Here is a 21,434-nt window from a genome sequence, read left to right on the forward strand (position 1 = left end):
GCACCCAGGGGACATGCATGGACATGTGTGCATGCCTAGCATCATGCATGACGTGCACACATGCATGTCTGTGTGTGCCCAGGGGACATGCATGGACACGTGTGTGTGTGTTCATGTGATGGTGCTGGGTTGTGAGGGGGTTATCCACGCAGAGCCCAGCGCTTGTGAGTGCCCCGAATGGAGCCAAGCCGACCCGAGCGGGGCCACTCCAAGGAGATCGATTCCATCCGACTCGAGCCCACCCGAGCCGATAAAAAGGAGGCTGAGCCGGGTGGGGCCCATTCGATCAGACGGAGCCGAGCCGAGGGGACCGAGCCAAGCCGAGCGGGGCCAATCCGACCCGATCTAAGCCGAGCCGAGCGACCCGAGACAATCAAATCCGAGCAGTATGAGCCGAGCCGATCAGAGGGGCTGGTCCCACCCGAGTGGAGCCGAATCAAACCCGAGTGGGGGCCGATCCAATCCAATCCGATCCGACCTAAGGAGGCCGACCCGACCTGAGGGGGCTGAGCCGATCCGAGCGGGGCCGGGCCGAGCCAAGTGGGATGAGCCGATCCGAGCGCGGCCGATCCGATCCGATCCGTGTGGGCCGATCCGATCCGAGCGGGGCCAGGCCGAGCCGAGCCGAGTGGGCTGAGCCGAGCCGAGTGGGCTGAGCCGAGCCGAGCGGGGCCGGGCCGAGCCGAGCTGGCCGCCCGCCAGCCCTTTCTCATAAACCACATGCTGCCGCCGCTCTATAAAGGGCAGCGCGCCGGCAGCGGCGGCTCAGCCCGGCCCCGCTCGGCCCCGCCGCCGCCTCGCCCGCACCGCCCGGCCCCGCCGCAGCCCCGGCCCCACGGCAGCCCCCATGCCCCGCCTCGGAGCCAAGGTACGGCGGCTTCTCCCGCTTCCCCCGACCCCCGGTACTGCCACCTATGAGGGGGTCTCCGCGGGGAGCGGCCTCGGTTCTCCCCGTACCCCCGGCCCTGTCACGCAGGGGTACGTGGCAAAGCTCCTTTTTGGGGGGATCTCGGCGGGGTGATGCTCTAGCTTCGGCTCGGTTCCTGGACTTGCGGGATGAGGTTCCAGCCCTGTCCCCGGTTTAGCTTCCAGCCCCATCCCGGCTGCCGGAGCCGAGGGGTAAAGCCCCATCCCGGCCGCAGTTCCCGTCCCCGGCGGGGTGATGCTCCAGCCCCGGCTGTGTTCTGGAACCCCCAATAATCGGTTCCAGCCTCATTCAGGCTCCTGGACCCAAGGGATGAAGCCCCATCCCCGTCCCAATTCTTGGTTCTATCCTCATCCCAGTTCCTGAACCCGGCGGGGAGAGGCTTCAGCTCCAGCCCCGACCTGGACCTGGTTCCAGCCCATCCCCGGCGGAGTGGTGCTCCAGCCCCGGCTGGGTTCTGGGACCTCTGGTTCTAGGTTCCGTTCCCGGACCCCCAACAGGGAGAGGCTCCAGTTCCAGCCCCGTCCCATCCCCCGGTTGCAGCCCGTTCCCGGCGGGGTGAGGCTCCGGCCAGCCGTAGCCGTCTCTCGGCGGTGGCCCGGGCGGCATCTTCCAGTTTCACAAGAGGGGAGGATTTTCTGGACAACCTCCAAGGGCAATTCCCCCCACCAGGCACCCTCTCGGTGCCGGTACACCGGGAGGGAGCCACACACGCACACACCCACTCCGGGTATGTGCTCCATCCCCACTTCGGGGGTCTTGGCCCTGGGACAAGCCTCCTTACCCACGGGGGTCTCACCGCGTTTCGGGGCCTCCCCTCTTCTTTGCAGGGGGATTGGGAAGGGGATCTGGGGGGCTGCCAGAGCCTCTGCATGGAAAGAGCCCGGCGGGTGCAGGCACTGGGGGCTGGGGGGGGTCCGGAGGGTGGTAAGAGAATTTTTGGGACTGGGTGGGTCAGTGCGTCAGACAGTTCCCCGGAGCTGGGGTGGAGGAGAAGATTTGCAGGAGAAATGGTGTGGGACAAGGGCTGGATGGGGAATGTGGAGATGGCCAAGAGCCACCTCCAGGCTTCTACCAGCCAGGACCCAGCCCCTCAGCAGCACCAGTGCTGGACGCTGGGAAATTCCCAGCTGACCTGGCGCTCCTAAAAATAGCAGGATGGGAACAGTCACCGGGATTGGAGTGTGGCAGTGGGGTTATCCCACCAGGCCAGGGTCAAGCCCTGTCCACCACAACAGTGGCTGCTCTGGGGAGTGGTGGGAAAGGGCAGTGGGCTCAGAGTGGGGAGGGTTAGCTCTGCTCCAAGCCTTTGCTCTGCCATGCCCAGGTGTCCCTGCTCCGCTGCACTCTGCTGTCATCCCTCATCCTCCTCCTGGTCTGCAGCATCCATGAGACGGAGCAGAACAGCTACTGCCAGCAGATCATCACGGAGAAGCACCTGGCCGAGCTGGAGGAGCTGGTGAGTGCCCTCCCCGGGCTGTGCTGTGGGATGGGGCCTCGTTCAAGGCTGGGACAAGCATAAATCAACGCAGTATTTAGGGCTGGGAAGAAGGAAATCAGCTGATAAGTGATGGTACCCAGCAGCTGAGCATCCATGGGCATGAGGGACAAGTGGGCACCGGGGCCGGGGAGGTGACAATGTGCTTCTGTGCCTTCATCACTGGTAGCTGTGGAAAAGCATCAGTGGGGAGGGATGGAAGAAGAGGGGGAAGCGGAAGGTGAGAGGAGCGTGGCTGGGCAGGGGACACGAGTGGGGCTGGGTGGGCGTAGGGGCGATTGGGGAAGCGGCGCAGGGGAGGGCCGTGGTGTTTGTCGGGCGGCTGCGCAGGGGTTAAGCGGAGGAATCCGGCTGCATTCCTGAGTCCAGCTGCTTGCCTGGAAGCTGGGCTGGCAACGGGGCTGTGGGTGGGTGGCAGGCAGCGAGGGGGGCCAGCGGCCAGGCTAGCTGGGTGATGGAGCCAGCCGGGCTGGGGACATGGATGTCTCCATCCCCGCATGAGCCGTGGGCAGCTCTGGGTGCTTGCATGCACCCCGCGGTGGGGCAGCTCCTCCCGGTCCCATCTTGGCCGCCGCTGGGGCAGCTGCATCTCGCTCCGGCCCTTGGCTCACCTCCGAGCCGGGAATCACGCGGATGTCCAGGGAAGAAGCGGGAATCGGGGGCACGCAGGGATTTGCAGGGTTGTCGCAGATTAAATTCTGCTCTTTGCAGCCGACGGGGGGCGAGGGCCCAGAGCGGTGCCTTCGAATCCTCCTTTGCTCGGCGCCGAAGCTCCAGCCTCCAACCGAGCCTCTAACCGCCGCATCCGGGCTTGCTTTTTACCTCTTCCTCTTTTAAACACCGAGCTGCAGTGCCAGGAGCTGGCAGATATCACCTTTGCAAGCTCAGCTTCCTCTACCCCCCGAGCTGTCCCCACATCCCTGGAGGAGCTTTTTCTTTTTTTTTTTTTTTTTCTTTTTTTTTTCTTTTTTTTGCTTTGCACCTCCCCTGAGGATTAAAAGAGGGCTGCGTGGTCGGGAGGGGGAGGAAAAAAGGGGACGGTGCAGGTTTGAATGGGAGTTGTGGTTTTCCAGCCAGGGGATTGCAAGCCCTCTCCTCTTCTCGCTGGCGGAGGAGCCAGCCCTTGCTGCAGCTCCTGTGGGATAATGGAGCAATTGTTTCCGGGCCGGCATCCCAGGCTGGGAGGGGTGAGGACTGCCAGAATTGCCGGCCGGCAATTCTGGCAGTCCTCACCCCTCCCAGCCTGGGATGCCGGCCCGGAGGTGAGGTAGGCTTGTTTGGGGTTGCTTTTCACCCTCCTTCCCGCTCCCCCCCCAAAAAAAAAAAAAAAAAAAAAAAAAAAAAGAAGGGGTCCTGGTGTGTGGGACCCTGGTGTTTTGTGATGGCCTGGAGGGTTATGTGACCTCGGTGTCACCGTCACCTCCCCCATGGCAGGATGCTCTTTTGTGGTGTGGGGGAGAGCCTGGGAGAATGGAGCAGAGCTGGGCTCTGCTGTGCTGTTGGGAGGAAGAAGAGGAAGGGAGGTGGGGTGGGAGTAGGCAAGGGAGGAGCAGGCATCCTGATGGTACAGGGAGCACCATCCTGATGGGATGCTGGAGAGATTTGACCTCTGGGAAGCAGCAGTGTGGGGAGGAGGATGGAGTGAGGTGAAGCAGGAGTGGGAGAAGAACCCCAGCTCTGTGGATTTGGGGGGCTTTATGTCCTTGGGGTGCCCATTTTGTCTCCATTGCCTCTTCCTGCTGTCATCCATCCCCCTGGGCTCACATCCTGCTTTCTCCTTCCAGGCTGACACTCAAATGCAGCACCCAGGCAGGGTCTCCTTCAAGTTCATCAATAAGACACAGTTGGTGAGTAGCTCCTCCCTGGGTACCAGGGGACAGATGGGGACCAGGGCTGGCTGGTGCATTGTGGGGCTTCCCAGGCCCACAGTCTCCCCTCTTCTAGTCCCCTTTATGGGAGGCAGCCCAGGAAGGACTCATCCTGCCTGAGCAGCTGCCAAATCCCAGCTTGGGCAACCTGTGGGACCACACAAAGGCATTTCGTTGCTCCATGCCTCAGTTTCCCCCTCAGGTAGGGTGGGATGGGTGCTGCAGCCTCTGCCCATTCAGTCTCCAGCCTGGCTGGTGTTTTGGGGAGGGTTGATTCCTGGGCTGAATCGAGAGAAGCATAGCCAGCAGGGCGAGGAGGGTGATTCTGCCCCTCTACTCCGCTCTGCTGAGACCACACCTGGAGCTCTGTGGCCAGTTCTGGAGCCCCTGTTACAAGAAGGATCTGGAGGTGTTGGAAGGTGTCCAGAGAAGGGCCATGAGGATGAGCTGAGGTCTGGAGCACCTCTCCTATGAGGAGAGACTGAGAGAGTTGGGGTTGTGCAGTCTGGAGAAGAGAAGGCTCCCAGGAGACCTTCTTGTGGCCTTCCAATATCTGCAGGGGGCTCCAAGAAAGCTGGGGAGGGACTTTTTATGATGTCAGGGAGTGATAGGACTGTGGGGAATGGAGGAAAACTAGAAGTGGGGAGATTCATATTGGATGTTAGGAAGAAATTCTTCCCCATGAGGGTGGTGAGAGACTGGCACAAGTTGTCCAGGGGGGTGGTGGAAGCCTCATCCCTGGAGGTGTTTGCAGCCAGGCTGGAGGTGGCTGTGAGCAACCTGCTGTGGTGTGAGGTGTCCCTGCCCATGGCAGGGGGGTTGGAACTGGCTGAGCCTTGAGGTCCCTTCCAACCCTGACAGTTCTGTGATTCCATGATTGCTGCAGAATGACTCCGTTTGCTACGTGAAAGCTGCCTTCCCTCTGCTGGGCAAGATCCTGGAGCGAACAGAGTTCAAGGAGAACTCCTCCAACGCCAAGAGGATGCAGGCAGTGCGCAGGATGTACAACCGCATCGACGAGAACGTCGACCCCTGCATCAGGGAGGAGGATGATGAGGAGAGGGAGGTACGGTGGCTTCCACCTTCTGGGGTGCCAGGTCTGCCCAAGGTGTGGGTGCCAGTCTTCATCCCTGGGTGAAACAGAAGGTCTGGAGAATCCTAGGGTGGGTGTGGGTGAAGGGCTCAGGTGTGTATGGACATAGGGTGGGGATCAAACCTTGCTTTGAGTGCAGCGTGGAACCTGGTGGTGGTGGTGATGATGCTGGGATGAGTGGTCCTGATGCTGAGCTTGCCTCTTCCTCCAGCTGTCCCAGATGTGCTTCGAGGAGTTCACCACCTCCCCCTATGAGATGCTGCTGCTGGTGAAGGAATTCTTCCAAGACATCAACCATCTGCTGCAGAACCAAGAGACCTTCGAGAAGGACTGCAGCCAGGTCTACCTCAGCACCTGCTTGGGACCCAGGAAGTCTGGATCCCCACCAGGTGAGATGTCAAAGCTTTGCTTCTGCCTGGCAAACCCCTGCCAGGTTGGGAGGCAGTGGGGGGCTTGAGCTCACCTGCATGGGGCAGCTTGAGAGCCGCGTGTCCCCGCCCAGGGGCACACGCGGGCACCGTGGGCACGGCAAGTGTCTGGTCCCTGTCTGTGTCGCTCGGCTGGTCTGGAGAGAGAGCCAGGGTTGGGAGAAGGGACTGGCCAGCCCCTGGAGGTGGGATCTGGGCCGAAACCTGCTGGAAGGAAGGCCAGAGAGATGCAGAGTGGAATGAGGAGGCATCTCTGTCACCGGGCTGGAGGCACCGCGCTCGGCTCCATCCCAAAGCCCCAGCGCCTGGCTTGAGCCTAGCACAGAGAAACAGAGGCGCTGGCACCTCCCTGCCACCAACAGGCTGCATGACCTCGGCCCTGTCACTTCAGCTGTCCCGTGCCTCAGTTTCCCCTGACCAAGCCACCGGGGAGAGCCCTGCCTGCCAGGCTGGAGGAGCCTTGTGTTGCCGTCCGTGCTGCTGCCAGTGCCCGTGCTTGCGTTTGCATGCCCGCCGAGAGGATGCCTTGCTGTGTGTGCCAGCTGTGCCCCGTCTCTGTGCCACGGGGGGACCTTAAACCTGGCTGTCCAGCTCCTGCCAATCGTGGATAACCCTCTGCCATCAGCTCAGGGGACCCGGTGACTCGGGTTAGCATCACCCCACCCGCTGCTTGTCACCTTTGTGCTGCCACATCTGTCCCTCCCTCCCTGCCTGCTCCCTGCCTGCTCCCTGCCTGCTCCCTGCCTGACCTTCACTCTTCCTATTTTTTTTTTTTGGGTGGGGGGCACTGTTTGACCCCCACTTGCCCAGGGTCATAGGGAGGGTAGGGGGATGTTACCCCCCCCCACCCCACCTCAGATCTGCTGGCTCTGCCCCTTCTGGAGGCTGGTGAGCCCACGGCCATCTCTTCTCTCTGCTTCTTTCAGGTGTGGGGACTGATCCTGACTGCAATTGCCTGTCCCCTGCCCTCCCTCCTGCCACCCAGCCCTCTCTCTCCGCTGCCACCCATGCCAGCAGGGAGGTGGCACCCGCTAGCACCCGGCCCCCTTACAACCTTCTCCATGCCACCCTCGCTGACTTAGATGCTCCGTCTCAGCCCCCCAGTAGCACGGACGGCGGCTCAGGGACCGACGAGGTCCTGGGTGCCGGAGTAGGGGACACGGTGCCAGTGCCATCCTCTGGCATGCAGCAGACAGCTCCAGCCGACAGCACCAAAACCCTCCTGGATCCAGCTGGGACCCTGAGCCTGGCAGCAGTGGATGTCCCCATCCTGCGTGGGGACGGACAGCTGGTGGATGGAGGCTCTGAAGCAGCAGCTGGCCAGCCCCTGCCGGATCCAGCCCAGGAGCAGGGAGTCTCCATCCTCCCGGAACATGCCGGCGGGCTCGGGACCACCACGCCAGAGGCATCCCCCAGCTCCAGCTCGGCGGGTGGCAGAGCCAGGATCCGTCCTGCCGCGGCAGCTGAGCCTGTCACGCAGCTTCGCTTCTCCAGGATGGCTCCGGCCATAGGGGGCCGAGCTCCGGGAGGCGCCGGGGCGAGGGGGCGAGGCTGGGGGCTGAGCCGGCTGCGGGAGCCCGAGGACGGCGGAGCCGGCCCCAGCTTTGACTCTGGCTTTGTTCTGAGCGCAGAGCAGCGCAGGAAGGAGCCGCCTGCCAGCGAGGGCCACTGGAAGCCCCTCATATACATCCCGGTGGCCAGCGTGGTTGCCGTCTTGCTGGCCGTGGGAGGGCTGCTCTTCTACAAGTATAAATCCAGGGTGAGGACTGCGCCCCCCCTCCCCCCTCCCCGCAGCCCCTCTTCCTCCTCCCTGGCCACACACATCTTTTCTGCCTCAGTTTCCCCACTTGTGTCTTGGTCTGTGTGGGTTGAGCCCCACTTTCTCCATCATTTTGAGATGGGGGGGGACCAAGTGGTGGTGATGAGTGGGGTGGGAGGATGTTATCCGGGAGATTCCTCCCCCTCTGCAGCCCTCTCTGCTTCCCCAGAGCTCATCTCTCTGTCCCCTCTGCTTCCACGCAGGTCCTGGACCGGTCACGGGAAGATGGAGGCTGTGACCCTGAGGAGCCAGAGAGGAGGTGGGTGTGACACCATCCAGCTTTGGGGGGTGGCTTTGGAGACTCCCACCTTGAGTGACCCTGCCCTAAACACCCTTCCCTGCCTTTTCCTTGCAGGGCGCTGCAGGGAGCGAGGGGATGTCCAGAGCTGGAGACTCAGGACCTCTGAGGTGAGCAGGGACCGGATGAGACCTCGCAGGGCTCTGGTCCAAGCCAGCGGGGACAGCGTTGAGTCCTTGGACTGTCCCAGCATCACAGACCTCAACCAGGGGCAGGGAAATTTGGCTGCTGGATGGGGGTGGGAAGAGAGAAAGAGAAAGAGAGAGGAGCAGGTCTGCTCCCCAGCGCTGCCAGCGTGTGGTTTTGCAGCCCATTAATCCATTACCGGCACTTTCCCAATGGATGGAGTGTTTTTTCCTGTGGTTTCCATGCCTTTTTTTTTTTTTTTCCCCTTCCCGCCCTCCCTGGCAGAACCTCAGCTCCTGCTCATCCTTCTTCTCCTTTTCCCAGGGCCCGAGGTGGGATGTGAAGCTGCTTCGGGGTGGGGGAGGATCGGATGCTCCTCGCCGTGCAGAGGAGGCTGGGCACGGGCCGGGTGCTGCCGTGCCGCTGGCCCTCCCCCCCTCTTCCCTTGCCCCACGCCAACGGCCAGAGACTGCAATGACCCCACCCTGGCAGGGACGAAAGGATGGGGGGATGCCCCCTGAGGGGGATCCCCGGCAGGCAAAGGGCTGGAAGACGTCGGATTGTCACTGATGCGGCAACGCTGGTGCTGAGCAGGACAATGGAGGGGCTGGACGTGGGATGCTGAAGCCCTCTGGGACACAGCCCAGTGCTGGCTGAAGATGGAGGGGACCAGTTCCCTGAATCTGCTCCCTGAATCCCTCTGGCTCTTCGCCGAGCCCAGCCCAGTGGGGTCTGGAGCAGCACCCAGCATCCCCCTCGCTTCACTCTGCCTTTTCCAAGGCTTCAGCTGGAGCATCTTGGATGCTGGTGGGGAAAATGTGGGGTTCAGGCACAGAGACTCCCCTGGACTGCATGTCCCCAGCCCTGACTCCCCACGTAAAGCCTCACACTGTGAATATTTAAAGCCCACCAGTGCCTGTGTCCCCACACAGGGACGGGCTTGGGGGTGATGCTTGGCACCGTCCTGGTCCCCATCCTCCTGCCACCGGAGATCTGGCTCTGGTCCCGTGACCGAGCTGGCCTCGGCTCACGTCGTGCCCTTAGGGCTTTATTTTTTATTATAGCTGATGAAAGTTTTTTTTTTTTTTTTTTTTTTTTAGTCCCATCCAAGTATTTTTCCAGTAGGGGGTGTCCCTGTCCTGCCCCCTCAGGGTTGTCGCTGGGAGCTGGGCTCACCTGCGACTGGACCTCCTCTGGGACTGCGCCTTCCAGAAGGGAAACAGGGCTGGGGGGGAAGGACCAAACCCACCTGGGGGGGGATGGAGGGTAAGGGATGGAGATACCCCAGCTGGCTCCCTTGGGGGGAAGCTTTTTTTCTTAGCTCAACCCCCTTCCTGACTTTGGGAAAAGCCTAGTTTGGGATGTCCCAAAAGCCTGGTTCGGGATGTCCCCCAAACCTGGTTTGGGATGTCCTCCAAGCCTGGAGATACCCCAAACCCTGAGCTTTGGGGGGCTTATCCTTCTCCCCCCCCCTCAACAGCATCCCTCCTGCCCTGAATGTGAAGTGTGGTCTGCGCTGCTCTCGGGTTCTGAAGTGTTATTTTTATATGCTGGAAGAAAAAAAAAAAAAAGATGGTTTAGGGAAAGCATTGCTCTTAACTGGGGTAGGGGGGGGAAGTTTAGATGTGTATTTATGACTGCCCAAAATGGGGAGGGGGTAGGGGGGTGGGGGAAGGAAGGGGAGCTCCAGGAAGAGTAAATCAGGAGGAAAAGCCCTGGGGCTGGGGCTCAACCTCGCCAGCGATTTGCACCGTGGAGGAGAGGCTGAGGGAGATGGAGGTGGTGAGGAGGGGAGTGTGTGTGTTGGGGGGAGGGAAGGGGGAGGATGAAAACTTGCCTTTAAGCTGTGTCAGGTTTACTTTGCCTCGTTTTAGGGTTTGTGTGTGGGGTTTTTTTTTTTTTTTTTGTTTGGTTTTTTTATACAATGAAATGTTGAAATATTTTATACAAAGTCATTTAAAGAAGTCTATTTAAAGAAAATAATAGCAGCCAGCTTGTATATTTAATATTATTAATAAAGAAAGACGTGGAGAGGAGTGTGAGATTGGGGGGCAGGGAGGTGGGGGATGGGGGAGATACAGCCTGGCATCTCCTCCCCCACCCCACCTCCCCCCTGCCATGTTTCATCTCTGGGATCCTGGATTTGGGGGAGTGAAGGGACAGGCAAGGGTGAGGGGACAGAGAGAGGATCCATGCAGAGTAGCTGTAGAGGGGACAAGGGGCTCCTGCTGTAGCTGCACCTCTGCTTTAGGTCAGGTAGGAAGAGGAGGGATGGAGCCCCCTCCTCCCCAGATCTGGCTCCTGAGCTGTGTCTCCTCCTGCCTGCACCTTGCACTGGGGTGGCTCTGGGGTCCTGCAATGCAGGAGTCCCCAGGAGCTGATGGAGCAGCTCTGGGGTCTGCTTCGAGTGGAGGAGTGGGACTTAGGGAAAGCTGCTGGAGCTCCTGCTTGTCAGCCTGTGGGATGGAGGGAAGGCTGGAGGTGGTGGGAAGTTGGGTGCAGAGGGAAGCTGGATGCAAAAAGAGGCTGGATGGTGGTGGGAAGACTGGATGGAGATGAAAGTTGGGTGCAGAGGGAGGCTGGATGCAGAGGGAGGTTGGATGCAGAGGGAAGCTGCAAGGAGAGGAAAGTTGGGTGGAGAGGAAAGTTGGGTGCAGAGGGAGGTTGGATGCAGAGGGAGGTTGGGTGCAGAGGGAAGCTGGACGAAGAGGGAGGCTGGATGCAGAGGGAGGCTGGATGGAGAGGAAAGTTGGGTGCAGAGGGAGATTGGATGCAGAGGGAAGCTGGATGAAGAGGGAGGCTGGATGCAGAGGCAGGCTGGATGCAAAGGGAGACTGGGTGCAGAGGGAAGCTGGATGAAGAAGGAGGCTGGGTGCAGAGGGAGGCTGGATGGTGGTGGGAAGGCTGGATGGTGGTGGGAAGGCTGGATAGTGGTGGGAAGGCTGGATGCAGAGGAAAGTTGGGTGCAGAGGGAACCTGGATGCAGAGGGAGGCTGGGAGGAGAGGGAGGCTGGATGCAGAGGAAAGTTGGATGCAGAGGGAAGCTGGATGCAAAGGGAAGCTGGATGCAGAGGGAAGCTGGATGCAGAGGGCTTGGGGTCAGGCTCCAGCCCGGCCGTGCTGCCCTGCTCCATCTTTCCTGTTGATACAGACACAGTTCACGGCCACCGGCAGGAGGGCAGAGGGATGGGTTTGGCCTCTCTGCCCCCAGCCCTCCCATATCCCTCCGGTATCACCGGCACTGGGGTCACCGGGGACGCCGGGAGCGGGATCCCCTTTCCTGGCAGCGAGTTTCCCCCCGAAATCATTGCGGAGAGGCTGGGAAGCAGCTGCGTGAAGCAAACACACTTGAGGCTGCTCTCGGCACAGCTTCCTGCGAGCACTTCACCGCACAGGCAGCTCCAGGAGGCATTTCCGTCTGTCCCTCCCTCTCCGTCACCCCCCAGCTCTTTCAGGAAGAAGGGGAGCCCTGAATCCCACTCCTCTTGCACCAATTCAGCATCCCCAGAGGGGCATGAGGTGGCTTTGACACCATCCTGAGCCCCCCACCAGCGTGCTCATGGTGGGGGTTGGTGTTGGGGTGCAGGGTTGAGCCCTCCCCCCGTGTCTCACCCAGCAAGGATGGGAAGGGCAGGATGGGACCCGGGAGCCTTTTGCGGGTGTCGGGGCTGAGCCTGGTGCTGCCTTTGCTGACAAACAGGATTCCTAGAGGGGAGCTGACTCAGCCCAGCCCTTCCTCTCTCCCCAGCAGCAGCCGGGGGTTTCCCAGGTCCACATCCCCTTCCCAGGGAAGTGGGACCTATATATATCCCACTGGATCCAGGCCACAATCATTATGGTTGGATTTGGGGGGGGGGGAGGGTATCTGAGGTCAGAAGCTGCTCTTACGAGTGGGCAGAGTGCCCAGGCTTGGGGGGTCCTGTGGGGGGCAGCGAGCCCCTGGCCTGCCAGCAGCTCCAGGTAGAAGGTGGCTGCAGAGCTGGGGGCGTTCACCCTGGAGCTGAACGATGGCAGCGCTGTGATTGCAGCTTGGTGCTTTGGTAGAGCTCAGAGGAGAGAGTCCCTGGATGTGAGGAGCATCCCTACCTGCCCCCTCTGAATTTACACCTCACAAATCCTCAGCCCTGACCCCCTCGGGCTGCTTGGAGCAGCCCAAAACTGTGAGGGGCAGATGGGAAATGCTGGGGGGGAAGAAAAGGGAAAAAAACCCTCTTTCCCTGCCCTGGGGTTCAGGCCAGGGGAATCCCTCTGCTTCCAATGTCCCCAAAAGATGGCCCCTTCCCCACTCTGTTACTGACCCATCTGCGAGCAGAGAGCTGACTTTCTGCCCTGAGCAGCCCCCAACACCCCCTCCCCAACCTCCCCCCAAGAATTTAAGGGGGGCAAAACCTGCTCTCAGCCTCCCACGTCAGGGATTCCTTAGCTGGGGCACACACAGAGCCACATCCCTCTCCCTCCACTCTTCTAGGGAAGGGTGGAAAAGAAATTCCCCCCCCACCCCAGGACCGAATGGGCAAGGAGGGCGATGGCACCCGGGGGGCCCTCCTGGGGTGCAAAATGGGTGTTTGGGTCCTCAATAGCTGCCTCGATGGGGTGAAAAAAGGTAATTTTGGGGAAAAGGTGGCTGGGGGGAGGGGAAGGTGTCAGTGAGTGGCTGCTGGACCTTCTGGGATGGGCATGAAGTGGCACAGGGTGACACAGCACCTCAGCACTGAAGCCAGGAGGTGCTTGTGGCATCTGGGGGCGGGGTGTGTGTGAGGGGAGGGAAGGTAGAATCTCCCAGGCTGACCCCATTGCTCTTCGATCCCCCCTAAGCACCCTGTGACCTCACCAAGTGCCCCAGTGCCCCCCCAAATGCCCTAATCCTTGGCCCCCAAATACCCCAAGAGTCCTCTGCCCAGCCTGGGAAACCTCCCCCATTGCTCTGAGATCCTCCCTAAGCACCAAGCACCCCAACCCCCTCTCCAAAAATGCCCAAATCCCCCCCAAATTGCCCCATTCCCCCCCCTTCTTTCCCCCCAAATGCCCCAAGAGTCCTCTGCCCAGCCTGGGAAACCTCCCCCGGTGCCACCGCGGGCACCGCAGAGCTGCTGACGGGGCAGCGCCGCCCGGAAAGGGCCCCGGGGCCGCGGTTCCCGGGGCACAGAGGGTCCGGGATGGGGTTTTGGCCCAGGAGCCGCTGGAGAATTTCGGTGGCCAGAGGCCGTTTTGTGGTCAGACGCAGCGATTTTGGTTAAAAACTGTTATCTGCAGCTCCCCCCCACACCCGCCCCTCGGGGTTTTAAGCCAAACGCTGATGTTTTCCCAGCTGGTATTTTAAGGGCATGCCTGACTGGGGCTGGGACCCCCCACCCTGATTGCCCCTAGGGGGTTTGGGGACAGGGTCAGGGTGCCCCACGGGCAGAGCTTCCTGCCTGTTCTGGGACAGAGGCACAAATCTAACCCCAGAGTCCCCATGGGGACCCTCCAGACCTGGGGGTGATGCCCAGGCAGGGTGGATAGGGTGTTGCCCAGCACGACAGACAGACACCCATCGGGAGCAGCACCCTGCCCACACCTGCACCCTCAGACCACCCTCCTTGCACCCTGACAGAGGGTTGGGGGAGCTTTCAAAGGCCCTGGGTGGGTGCTCAGCCCTGAGCCCTTCCACGCTGAAGGATTTGGCCCCTCAGCACCCCTGACCCTGTGGGCAGGGTGTGGGTGTCCCTGCCTGAAATGAAGGGTGGAGCCCAGGGTGGGGGACCCCAGTGAGGGAGTCAGGGTGAGGAGGAAGAGAGGAAGGCAGACTTGCCCAGACCAGGCACCCCCAAACAGGGCTCAGCACCCCCTGCCGGGCTGGGAGATTCCTGGGAACCTCGGAGCCCCGCTCAGCTGGGGAGTGCTTCACCACTGGGGGGGGCACCTACCAAGGCTGGGCACCCATCAGGGTTATACACCCACATGGGACGATGCACCAGTCCAAAGCTGAGCACCCATCCAGGGGCTGTGCCCCCACCAGGGGCCGAGAACCCACTCGGGACTGAGCTACCCCTAGCCCCCGATGTCCCTGGGTCCCCTCTACCTCTGCCTGTCTGGGCTCAGAGCCGAGAGCAGGACAGGATCAGGCCCCACCTGCTTGCCCTTCTGCCGTGCTCCCACTCCCCCCGTGTCCCCATTCACTCCCCATTGTGTCCCCACTCCCCAGTGTCCCCGGCCACATGCAGCTCCCGCCGCCATCCCATCCCGCATCCCTTGACTTTTCCCGGAATTTCTCCATTTTCTGGAATTTTTATTACTTTTCCCTCCTGATTGATTTAATTTTTTTTTTCCCCCCACATGATTTATTCTGATTTCTCTTCCCGGATTTAATTAATTTCCCCTAATTACCCACATTTGCCCTGCCTTCCCTTTATCCCCATCCCTTCCCTTTATCCCCATCCCTTCCCTTTATCCCGCGGTTTAACGGGATTTATCCCGTGACGACGTCACAGGCGCGGCCCCGCCCCTGTCCTCTAGACTCCGCCTCCTGCCCCTCAGGCTCCGCTCCCTACCCAGCGCCTTCAAACCTCGCCCGCCCCCGCCAGGGGGCGCCACATCTCCTCTCCCCTCCCTCCCGGCACCGCCTCACAGCCTCACTTGCCCGGCGGGTGCGTGCTGACGTCAGTACGCGCTGGCGTCACGGGAGCCCCGCCCCCCTGGCGCCCCGCGCGGCGGCCGCAGTCCCCGCCGCAGGACGCTGCGAGCCGGCGGCATCGGAGTCTTCGTCGTGCCACCGGCGGGGCCTAGCCGAGACCGACAGGGCTAAGCCCAGCCAAACCGGAGCGCTCCTGATTGTCCACCGTGCTCCGTCTCATCCGGTACTGCGGGCGGCTGCGGCCCGCTCCGCCGCCACCACCACCACCACCACCGCCGCCGCCACCTCTTCAGGATGTCGGTACCGGAGCCCGCCGGCGGCGAGGAGGTGAAGCAGGCCAAGGAGGTGGAGGACGCTGAGAAATATTCCTTCATGGCCACTGTCACCAAGGCCCCCAAGAAGGTACCGGTGCCGACGGCGGCCGGCTCGGTTCGGGAGGTGCAGCCTCCGGTTCGGGAAAGAGTGTGGGGGGGTGGCTCGGTTCGGGAGGTGCAGCCCCCGGTTCGGGAAGCGAGGGCTGGCCCGGCTCCGGGAAGAGCAGCGCCACGGGTGGGATGCTGGGAAAGCCGGAACTGGTCCAGCTGGGGGGGACTGGGAACGGGGGGCGCCGTTCCCATTCAGCCGGGGAGAGGGAAATCCGTTCTGGGCTTGGAGGGGTTCAGTACCGGGCAGGGTAGAAGGCTGGCCCGGGGTTTGCAAGCGGCTGGTTGCAGACAGGGCCGGAGGTGCCCGACGGGTGATGCTGGCCCGGTTTGGGGTGGAATGGGGAGGGATTGGGGAGCGAGGAGGGAGCGGTCTGTACGGGGATACGGCCCTGGCCCGCCTGCGAGTGAAGGGAGGCTGCTGCCAGGGTCAGGGCGAGCTGCCCCAGCGCTGGGTGGGAAGCAGAGCAGAGGGAGGCTTGGCAGTGGGCACAGGGGTGCTTGGGGGACAGGGTGGCCCCGGAGGAGGTGAGGTCAGGGGAGCGAGGCAGGGCGCCCTGGTGGGTGCTCTGTGTGGGGAGGTGGCAGCACACTGCAGGGGGACGCAGGAGGGACGCCAATGGAAAAGGATGAGCTGGCGGCAGGCACCCACGGATCTTGCTGCAGGTCACTCCGAAGGGCAGCAGAAGGAATTTTGGGATGCTGAGTCTCGTTTTGGGGCGAGGGGGCTGTTGGAGATGTGTGTGGGAGCGTGTTTGGACTTGGGGGTGAAGCTGCCAGAGCAGCCCCCGGCATCTGAGCTCTTCTCCTGAGTCACCTCTTTACCCTTTCATCCTTGAGAGTCTGAGGTCCCCTGGTGCTGCTGCTCCCTCTGGTGCAGGCCCTGCCTGCATAGCTCTTATGGCTATGGATGGGTCCCGGGTGGGCAAGCCCTGGCCATGCCACCGGGACAGGGCACAGGACCTCCACTGACCCGGGCACCTGGCTTTGGCATGGGTGAGGGCATGGAGTCCTGAGCTCCTGGCTTGGCCTGGGCCTGCTGGGCTTGGAAATGTGCTGCTGAGGTCCAGCTCCTGGCAGTGAGGGGTGGGTTTGTGCTGGGGGTCCTGGCAGCAGGGGGGGTTTGTGTTGGGGGTCCTGGCAGCAGGGTGGGTTTGTGTTGGGGGTCTTGGCAGCAGGGGGGGTTTGTGCTGGGGGTCCTGGCAGCAGGGGGGTTTGTGCTGGGGGTCCTGGCAGCAGGGTGGGTTTGTGTTGGGGGTCCTGGCAGCATGGGGGTTTGTGCTGGGGGTCCTGGCAGCAGGGGGATTTGTGTTGGGGGTCCTGGCAGCAGGGGGGATTTGTGCTGGGGGTCCTGGCAGCAGGGGGATTTGTGCTGGGGGTCCTGGCAGGAGGGGATGGGTTTGTGCTGGGGGTCCTGGCAGCAGGGGGATTTGTGCTGGGGGTCCTGGCAGCAGGGGGACTTGTGCTGGGGGTCCTGGCAGGAGGGGGTGGGTTTGTGCTGGGGGTCCTGGCAGCAGGGGGGATTTGTGCTGGGGGTCCTGGCAGCCCGGGGGGTTTGTGCTGGGGGTCCTGGCAGCCCGGGGGGTTTGTGCTGGGGGTCCTGGCAGCCCGGGGGGTTTGTGCTGGGGGTCCTGGCAGCCCGGGGGGTTTGTGCTGGGGGTCCTGGCAGCAGGGGGGGCTGGGTTTGTGCTCCCAGCTCACCCGGATCGGTGCAGCTGCCGCCGCAGGTCCCCCCTGCTGTGCTGAACATTTCGTTCCCCTCGGGGCTGCCTCCGTGCTGGGAGCCCAGGCAGGGCAGGGCGCTGGATGAGGACATTCTCCTGTTCTCTGGAGGAACATCTCTGCTCCCTGCCCGGGGTGGGATTAGGGGAGTGTCTGACCCTCATGGGGGGGCTGCTGCCAGTCAGGAGTGTTTGAGGCATCCTTCCTTGCTTAGGGGGCTGGGGGCTCTCCCTGTGCCCTGACCCTGTTTATCCGGGCTGTGGACATAGCCTGGAGGAAGGAGCAGAGGAATGTGGAGCTGGGACCTGCCTCTTCCAGCTCAGTCTTGATGATTGTTTTTACCTTTCTGTTACCATCCTCATAGCTGGGGAACTAACAGTGTGAGGCCACAGCTGGCAGAGGGGGGACAGCAAACTGCTAATCCTGAAGTGCCCTTTGGGGCCAAAATATGCATCATAAAGACAAATGTGGCGTGTGGGCAGGGGGGCAATCGATCCTGCATCTGCATCAGGCCAGCCCCAGGCACAAATCCAGGCTGGGTGCAGAGGGGGTTGAGAACAGCTCTGAAGAAGAAGCCTTGGGGGTGCAGGGTGCTGAGCAGCTCCCCAGGAGCCAGCAGTGCCCTCATGGAGCTCAGCAGGCAGCTGGGTGCTGGGCTGCAGGCAGAGGAGTGTGGGCAGCAGGGCAGGAGAGGGGATTCTGCCTCTCTGCTGAGACCTCACCTCCAATCCTGCCTCCAGTTCTGGTGTCCCCAGCATAAAGGGGACATGGAAGTGTTGGAGTGAGTCCAGAGGAGGCCATAAAGATGATCCAAGGTCCAGAGCACCTCTGCCATGGAGGACAGGCTGAGGGAGCTGGGGGTGTTCAGTCTGGAGACTCCAGGGGGGCCTTGGAGCTGCCTCCCAGTACTTGAAGGGATCCTTCAGGAAGGCTGCAGAGGGACTTTTCCTGAGGGCCAGGACAAGGAGGACTGATTTGAAGCTGAGGGAGAGCAGGGTTGGCCTGGGTCTGAGGAAGAAGTTCTTCAGTACAAAGGTGGTGAGACTCTGGCACAGGCTGCCCAGGGAGGCTGTGGATGTGTGAACACCTGGAGGTGTTCAAGGCCAGGCTGGATGAGACCTTGAGCAGCTGAGTGGCGTTGAGGGGGGTTGGAACAGATGATTTCTGAGGTCCTTTCCAACCTAAGCCCTTCTGTGGTCCTCAGAGGCAAGGCTTCCTCGTGCCTGGGGCTGGGATGTTGTCTCACCTGCCCTTCCCTGCTGCACAGGCAGCCTGGGGAGCTGCCCTCAGGCTGGGCAGCTGCTGCAGCCTTTGCTGGCTGAGGGAGGATTGTGAAGGTGCCCAGAGCTGCTCATGCCATCTGAGGCTGAGAACAGCAGCAGGCAGTGACATCCTGGGCTTCAGCGTGGCTGAGGTCAAGGACCAGAATGCTGCAGGGCCACTCTCTCCCGTGCCTGGCTGCTTCCTGCTGGCAGTGCTTGGTAACGGCCCAGGTGCTGGCAGAGGGGCAAAGGGTGAGGAAGGGAGCTGAGAGGAGCTGTTGGGTACCCCAGGCTCAGATGCCTTCGAAGCAGGATGGCAATGAAGCCATTACAACCACTCTCTGCCTCAGTGGGAGCCCAAGCAGCTTCTGTGCTGGCTGCCACCAGAGCTCTCAGCGTGGCCAGAGGTCAGGGGAGATGATGGTTGGGAGAGATGAGTTCCCAGCCTGGAGGTAGGGGAGATCCTGGCCGGCTGCTGAAGCAGCTCCTTCCCTGGGTTTCCAGGCTCCTTGAAGTCTGTCACAGAATCAGAAATGCTGAGGTTGGAAGAGACCTTTGAGATCCCCAAGTCCAACGCTCACCCGAAGCTCACAACCTCACCACTGCTGCTAAGCCAGCACCACTAAACCACATCCCTCAGCACCACAGCCAGGTGGCTCTGAAAACCCCTCCAGGGATGGGGACTCCACCACCTCCCAGGGCAGCCTGGGCCAGTGCCTGACAACCCTTGCTGGGAAGAAATTTTTCCTCATCTCCAACCTGAACTTCTCCTGGCACAGCTCGAGGCTGTCCATTGTTGATGCAGTTTGCATGAGGGAGATGGGGAGGGAAGGAGGAAGGGAGGGAGGGAGGGAGGGAAGGTGGCCAAGCTTCATCTCCTCTGTGTGACCTGCCCTGAAGAGCTTTTCAAAGAGGAGCCTCAACTTGTGCTGGCACTCAGGGGAAGTGCCAGTGTGCAGCGGAAGAGCTGGTGGGAGCCTGCCAGCGTCCTGTGCCCAGCTTGGACCTGGGGAGGCATCTCTGGAGGCACACTGGCCTCACAGGAGAGGGGGGAGAAGGAGTTGGTGTCCTCCTTTGGGAGCAGCCAGCCTGGGGGCTCGCTGACAGCTTTGCTTCCTCTCTTGTCAGTGGCTTGTTTGAGGTGGAAAAAAAAAAAAAGTGAAACAGCAGGAGGTAAGAGATTAAATGTGGGGAGGGACTTCTGACAAGGGCTTGTAGGGGTAGGAGGAGAGGGGATGGGTGGAAGCTGGAAGAGAGGAGATTGAGAGTGGAGATGAGGAAGAAATTCTTGGCAGTGAGGGTGAGGAGACACTGGAACAGGTTGCCCAGGGAGGTTGTGGCTGTCCCCTCCCTGGAGGTGTTCAGGACCAGGCTGGATGAGGCCTCGAGCATCCTGAGCTGGTAGGAGGTGTCCCTGCCCATGGCAGAGGGTTGGAACTGGCTGAGCCTTGAGGTCCCTTCCAACCCAACCCAGGCTGTGAATCTCTGATTCCTGGATTTAAGCAGGAGCTGATGTGATTGAGGTGAATGGAGCTGAGGCCTTTCCGTGGGAATGGGACAATTTTTCCCCCAGGATCTGGGGTGCCTGGCTCCTTTTTCCCTGCAGTCTGGGGCAGGTTGGGTTGTCAGTGAACTACCAGCAGCTGTGCCCCAAGCCAGGCAGCTCTTTGCTGGGGGTGGGTTAGGGGCAGAGGGGAGTGGTGCTGAGCCTTCTGCTGCTCCACTCTGTTGCTTGCTGGGGGTGGGATTTAAAGACCCCAAGGCTTGTGCTAAGTGGCTCTGGGTGTGGGGATGATGGCAGAGCTCAAGGGCAGGCTGTGCTCTTCCAGATCCTTGTGTGCCAGCCCTGCTGTGTCTGGGCATCTGCCCCCCTGCCTTCCTGGAGACCCTGCTGCCCTTCTCAGCAGTCGCTGCCCACATCTGTGCCAGTCTTAAAGCTGGGGGTGCCCTCAGGCAGCAAGGACCTGGCACAAAGCAGCATGGGGGGGGGGGGGGGTTGTTGGCAAGTGCTGCCCCTGGCCTGTCACTTCACCTGACTCCCCCCCACACTGGGGGGGCTCCTTCACACCTGAGTGCCAGCAGACAGAGGCTGCAGACAGATCTGCTTACTCATGCAGCACGCCTGGAGCCTGCTGTGGGCTTAAAGCCTCCGATCTGCTTGGGGGGAGCTGAGCTGCACAGCACCTCTGTGCCCCAGAAAGGCTGCCAGGGCTGTGGCTGGCCTGTCGGGGTTGGTGCTGAGCCCCTGCAGGCGCTGGCAGCGCAGGGACCCCGCTGAGGCTGTGCCAGGGGAATGCTGATGCCCAGCACTGCAGCTTTGCAGGGGGAGAGAGCCAGAGCTGTGTGCTGGCTGTGTGGGGGTGGTGGGAGGTGGGGGCAGGGAAAGGCTGGGGAGGGGGGGGGACAGAGCCCCTAGGGAGCTGCTGGCTCCTGGGGAGGGCTGGAGGCCTTCTCCAGGGCCTCATTGCTGCTGCTTTTGGCAGATGCCTGCAGAGCTGCTGCCCCAGTGGGGTTGGAGCTTGCTGCAGTTTGCTGCTTCCCTGTCCCAACCCAGAGCCATATGTCTTAGTCCCACAGAACTCCAGCATGGTGGGGGTTGGAAAGGACCTCTGGAGCTCACCCAGTCCAACCCCCCCCTGCTCCAGCAAGGGCACCCACAGCAGCTTGCCCAGGATCATAATGGCCAGGGTGGGCTGGAAGCTCTCCAGAGAAGGAGAACTCCACAACCTCTCTGGGCAGCCTGCTCCATGCCTCCAGCACCCTCAAAAGAAGTTTTTTTTTTTGTTTGTTTGTTTGTTTTTTTGTTTTTTGTTTTTTTTTTTCCTGAAGTCCTGTTGGGTCCCTGCAGCTCTGCCAGGCTGGGTGTCAATAAACCATCTTCCCTTTTGGTCTGTCAGGGGGATGAGGCTGCTCTGGTACTGACAGAGCCTCTGGAGTTGTTCCTTTTCCCTCTTCCTTTCATTTCATCCCTTTGCCTGGCTGCTCATAAATCCTCCTCTGCCTTTGTGCCCTTGAGCAGGGCAGTGGCCACCACCTCCTCTCCTGCAGACACTGTGCAGTGCTCCACTTCTTGCTTCCCTGCCCAAATCCTCTGCTCCTTTTGCTTCCTCTCTCTCCTCTCACTGCACATTCTCCTTCTCACTGGGCTTGGAGCAGTTGAAGGCCTCAATCCTGCTCTCTGTGGACCCCTTGAAGTGGGTCTGGTCTTCCTTGGGGGTGCATGAAAACCCCAGTAAGTGAAGACATTGCTGGGGTGAGGCAGTCAAGGGCTGAGCTGGTCACATCCTGCCCCATGGGGAGAGGAAACCACGGAGCTGGTGTCCAGGGTGCTGGGAGCAGGCAGCTCACTGGTGGGGCTCT

The 21,434-nt window shown here is 61.4% G+C and overlaps 1 protein-coding gene across 1 annotated transcript; it reads left to right on the plus strand.

Moving 5' to 3' along the window:
• Positions 1-847: 847 nt before the first annotated feature.
• CSF1 (colony stimulating factor 1) lies at positions 848-8,038 on the plus strand. The gene is made up of 8 exons (XM_054398919.1): positions 848-868; positions 2,253-2,384; positions 4,208-4,270; positions 5,178-5,357; positions 5,596-5,773; positions 6,739-7,571; positions 7,835-7,890; positions 7,987-8,038. Exons 1-8 carry the CDS (start codon positions 848-850, stop codon positions 8,036-8,038), a joined length of 1,515 nt encoding a protein of 504 aa, XP_054254894.1.
• Positions 8,039-21,434: the final 13,396 nt, after the last annotated feature.

This window comes from Indicator indicator, unplaced genomic scaffold (genome assembly GCF_027791375.1).
Source record: "Indicator indicator isolate 239-I01 unplaced genomic scaffold, UM_Iind_1.1 iindUn_scaffold_188, whole genome shotgun sequence".
In the NCBI taxonomy this organism is placed as follows: Eukaryota; Metazoa; Chordata; class Aves; order Piciformes; family Indicatoridae; genus Indicator; species Indicator indicator.

Bases quoted from the DNA above. Each gene is read 5' to 3' on its own strand.
- CSF1 (XM_054398919.1), top strand. From the start codon at position 848: ATGCCCCGCCTCGGAGCCAAG. The intron at 5,358-5,595 runs GTACGGTGGCTT...CTCTTCCTCCAG, and splicing joins AGGATGATGAGGAGAGGGAG to CTGTCCCAGATGTGCTTCGA. The intron at 5,774-6,738 runs GTGAGATGTCAA...TGCTTCTTTCAG, and splicing joins GAAGTCTGGATCCCCACCAG to GTGTGGGGACTGATCCTGAC.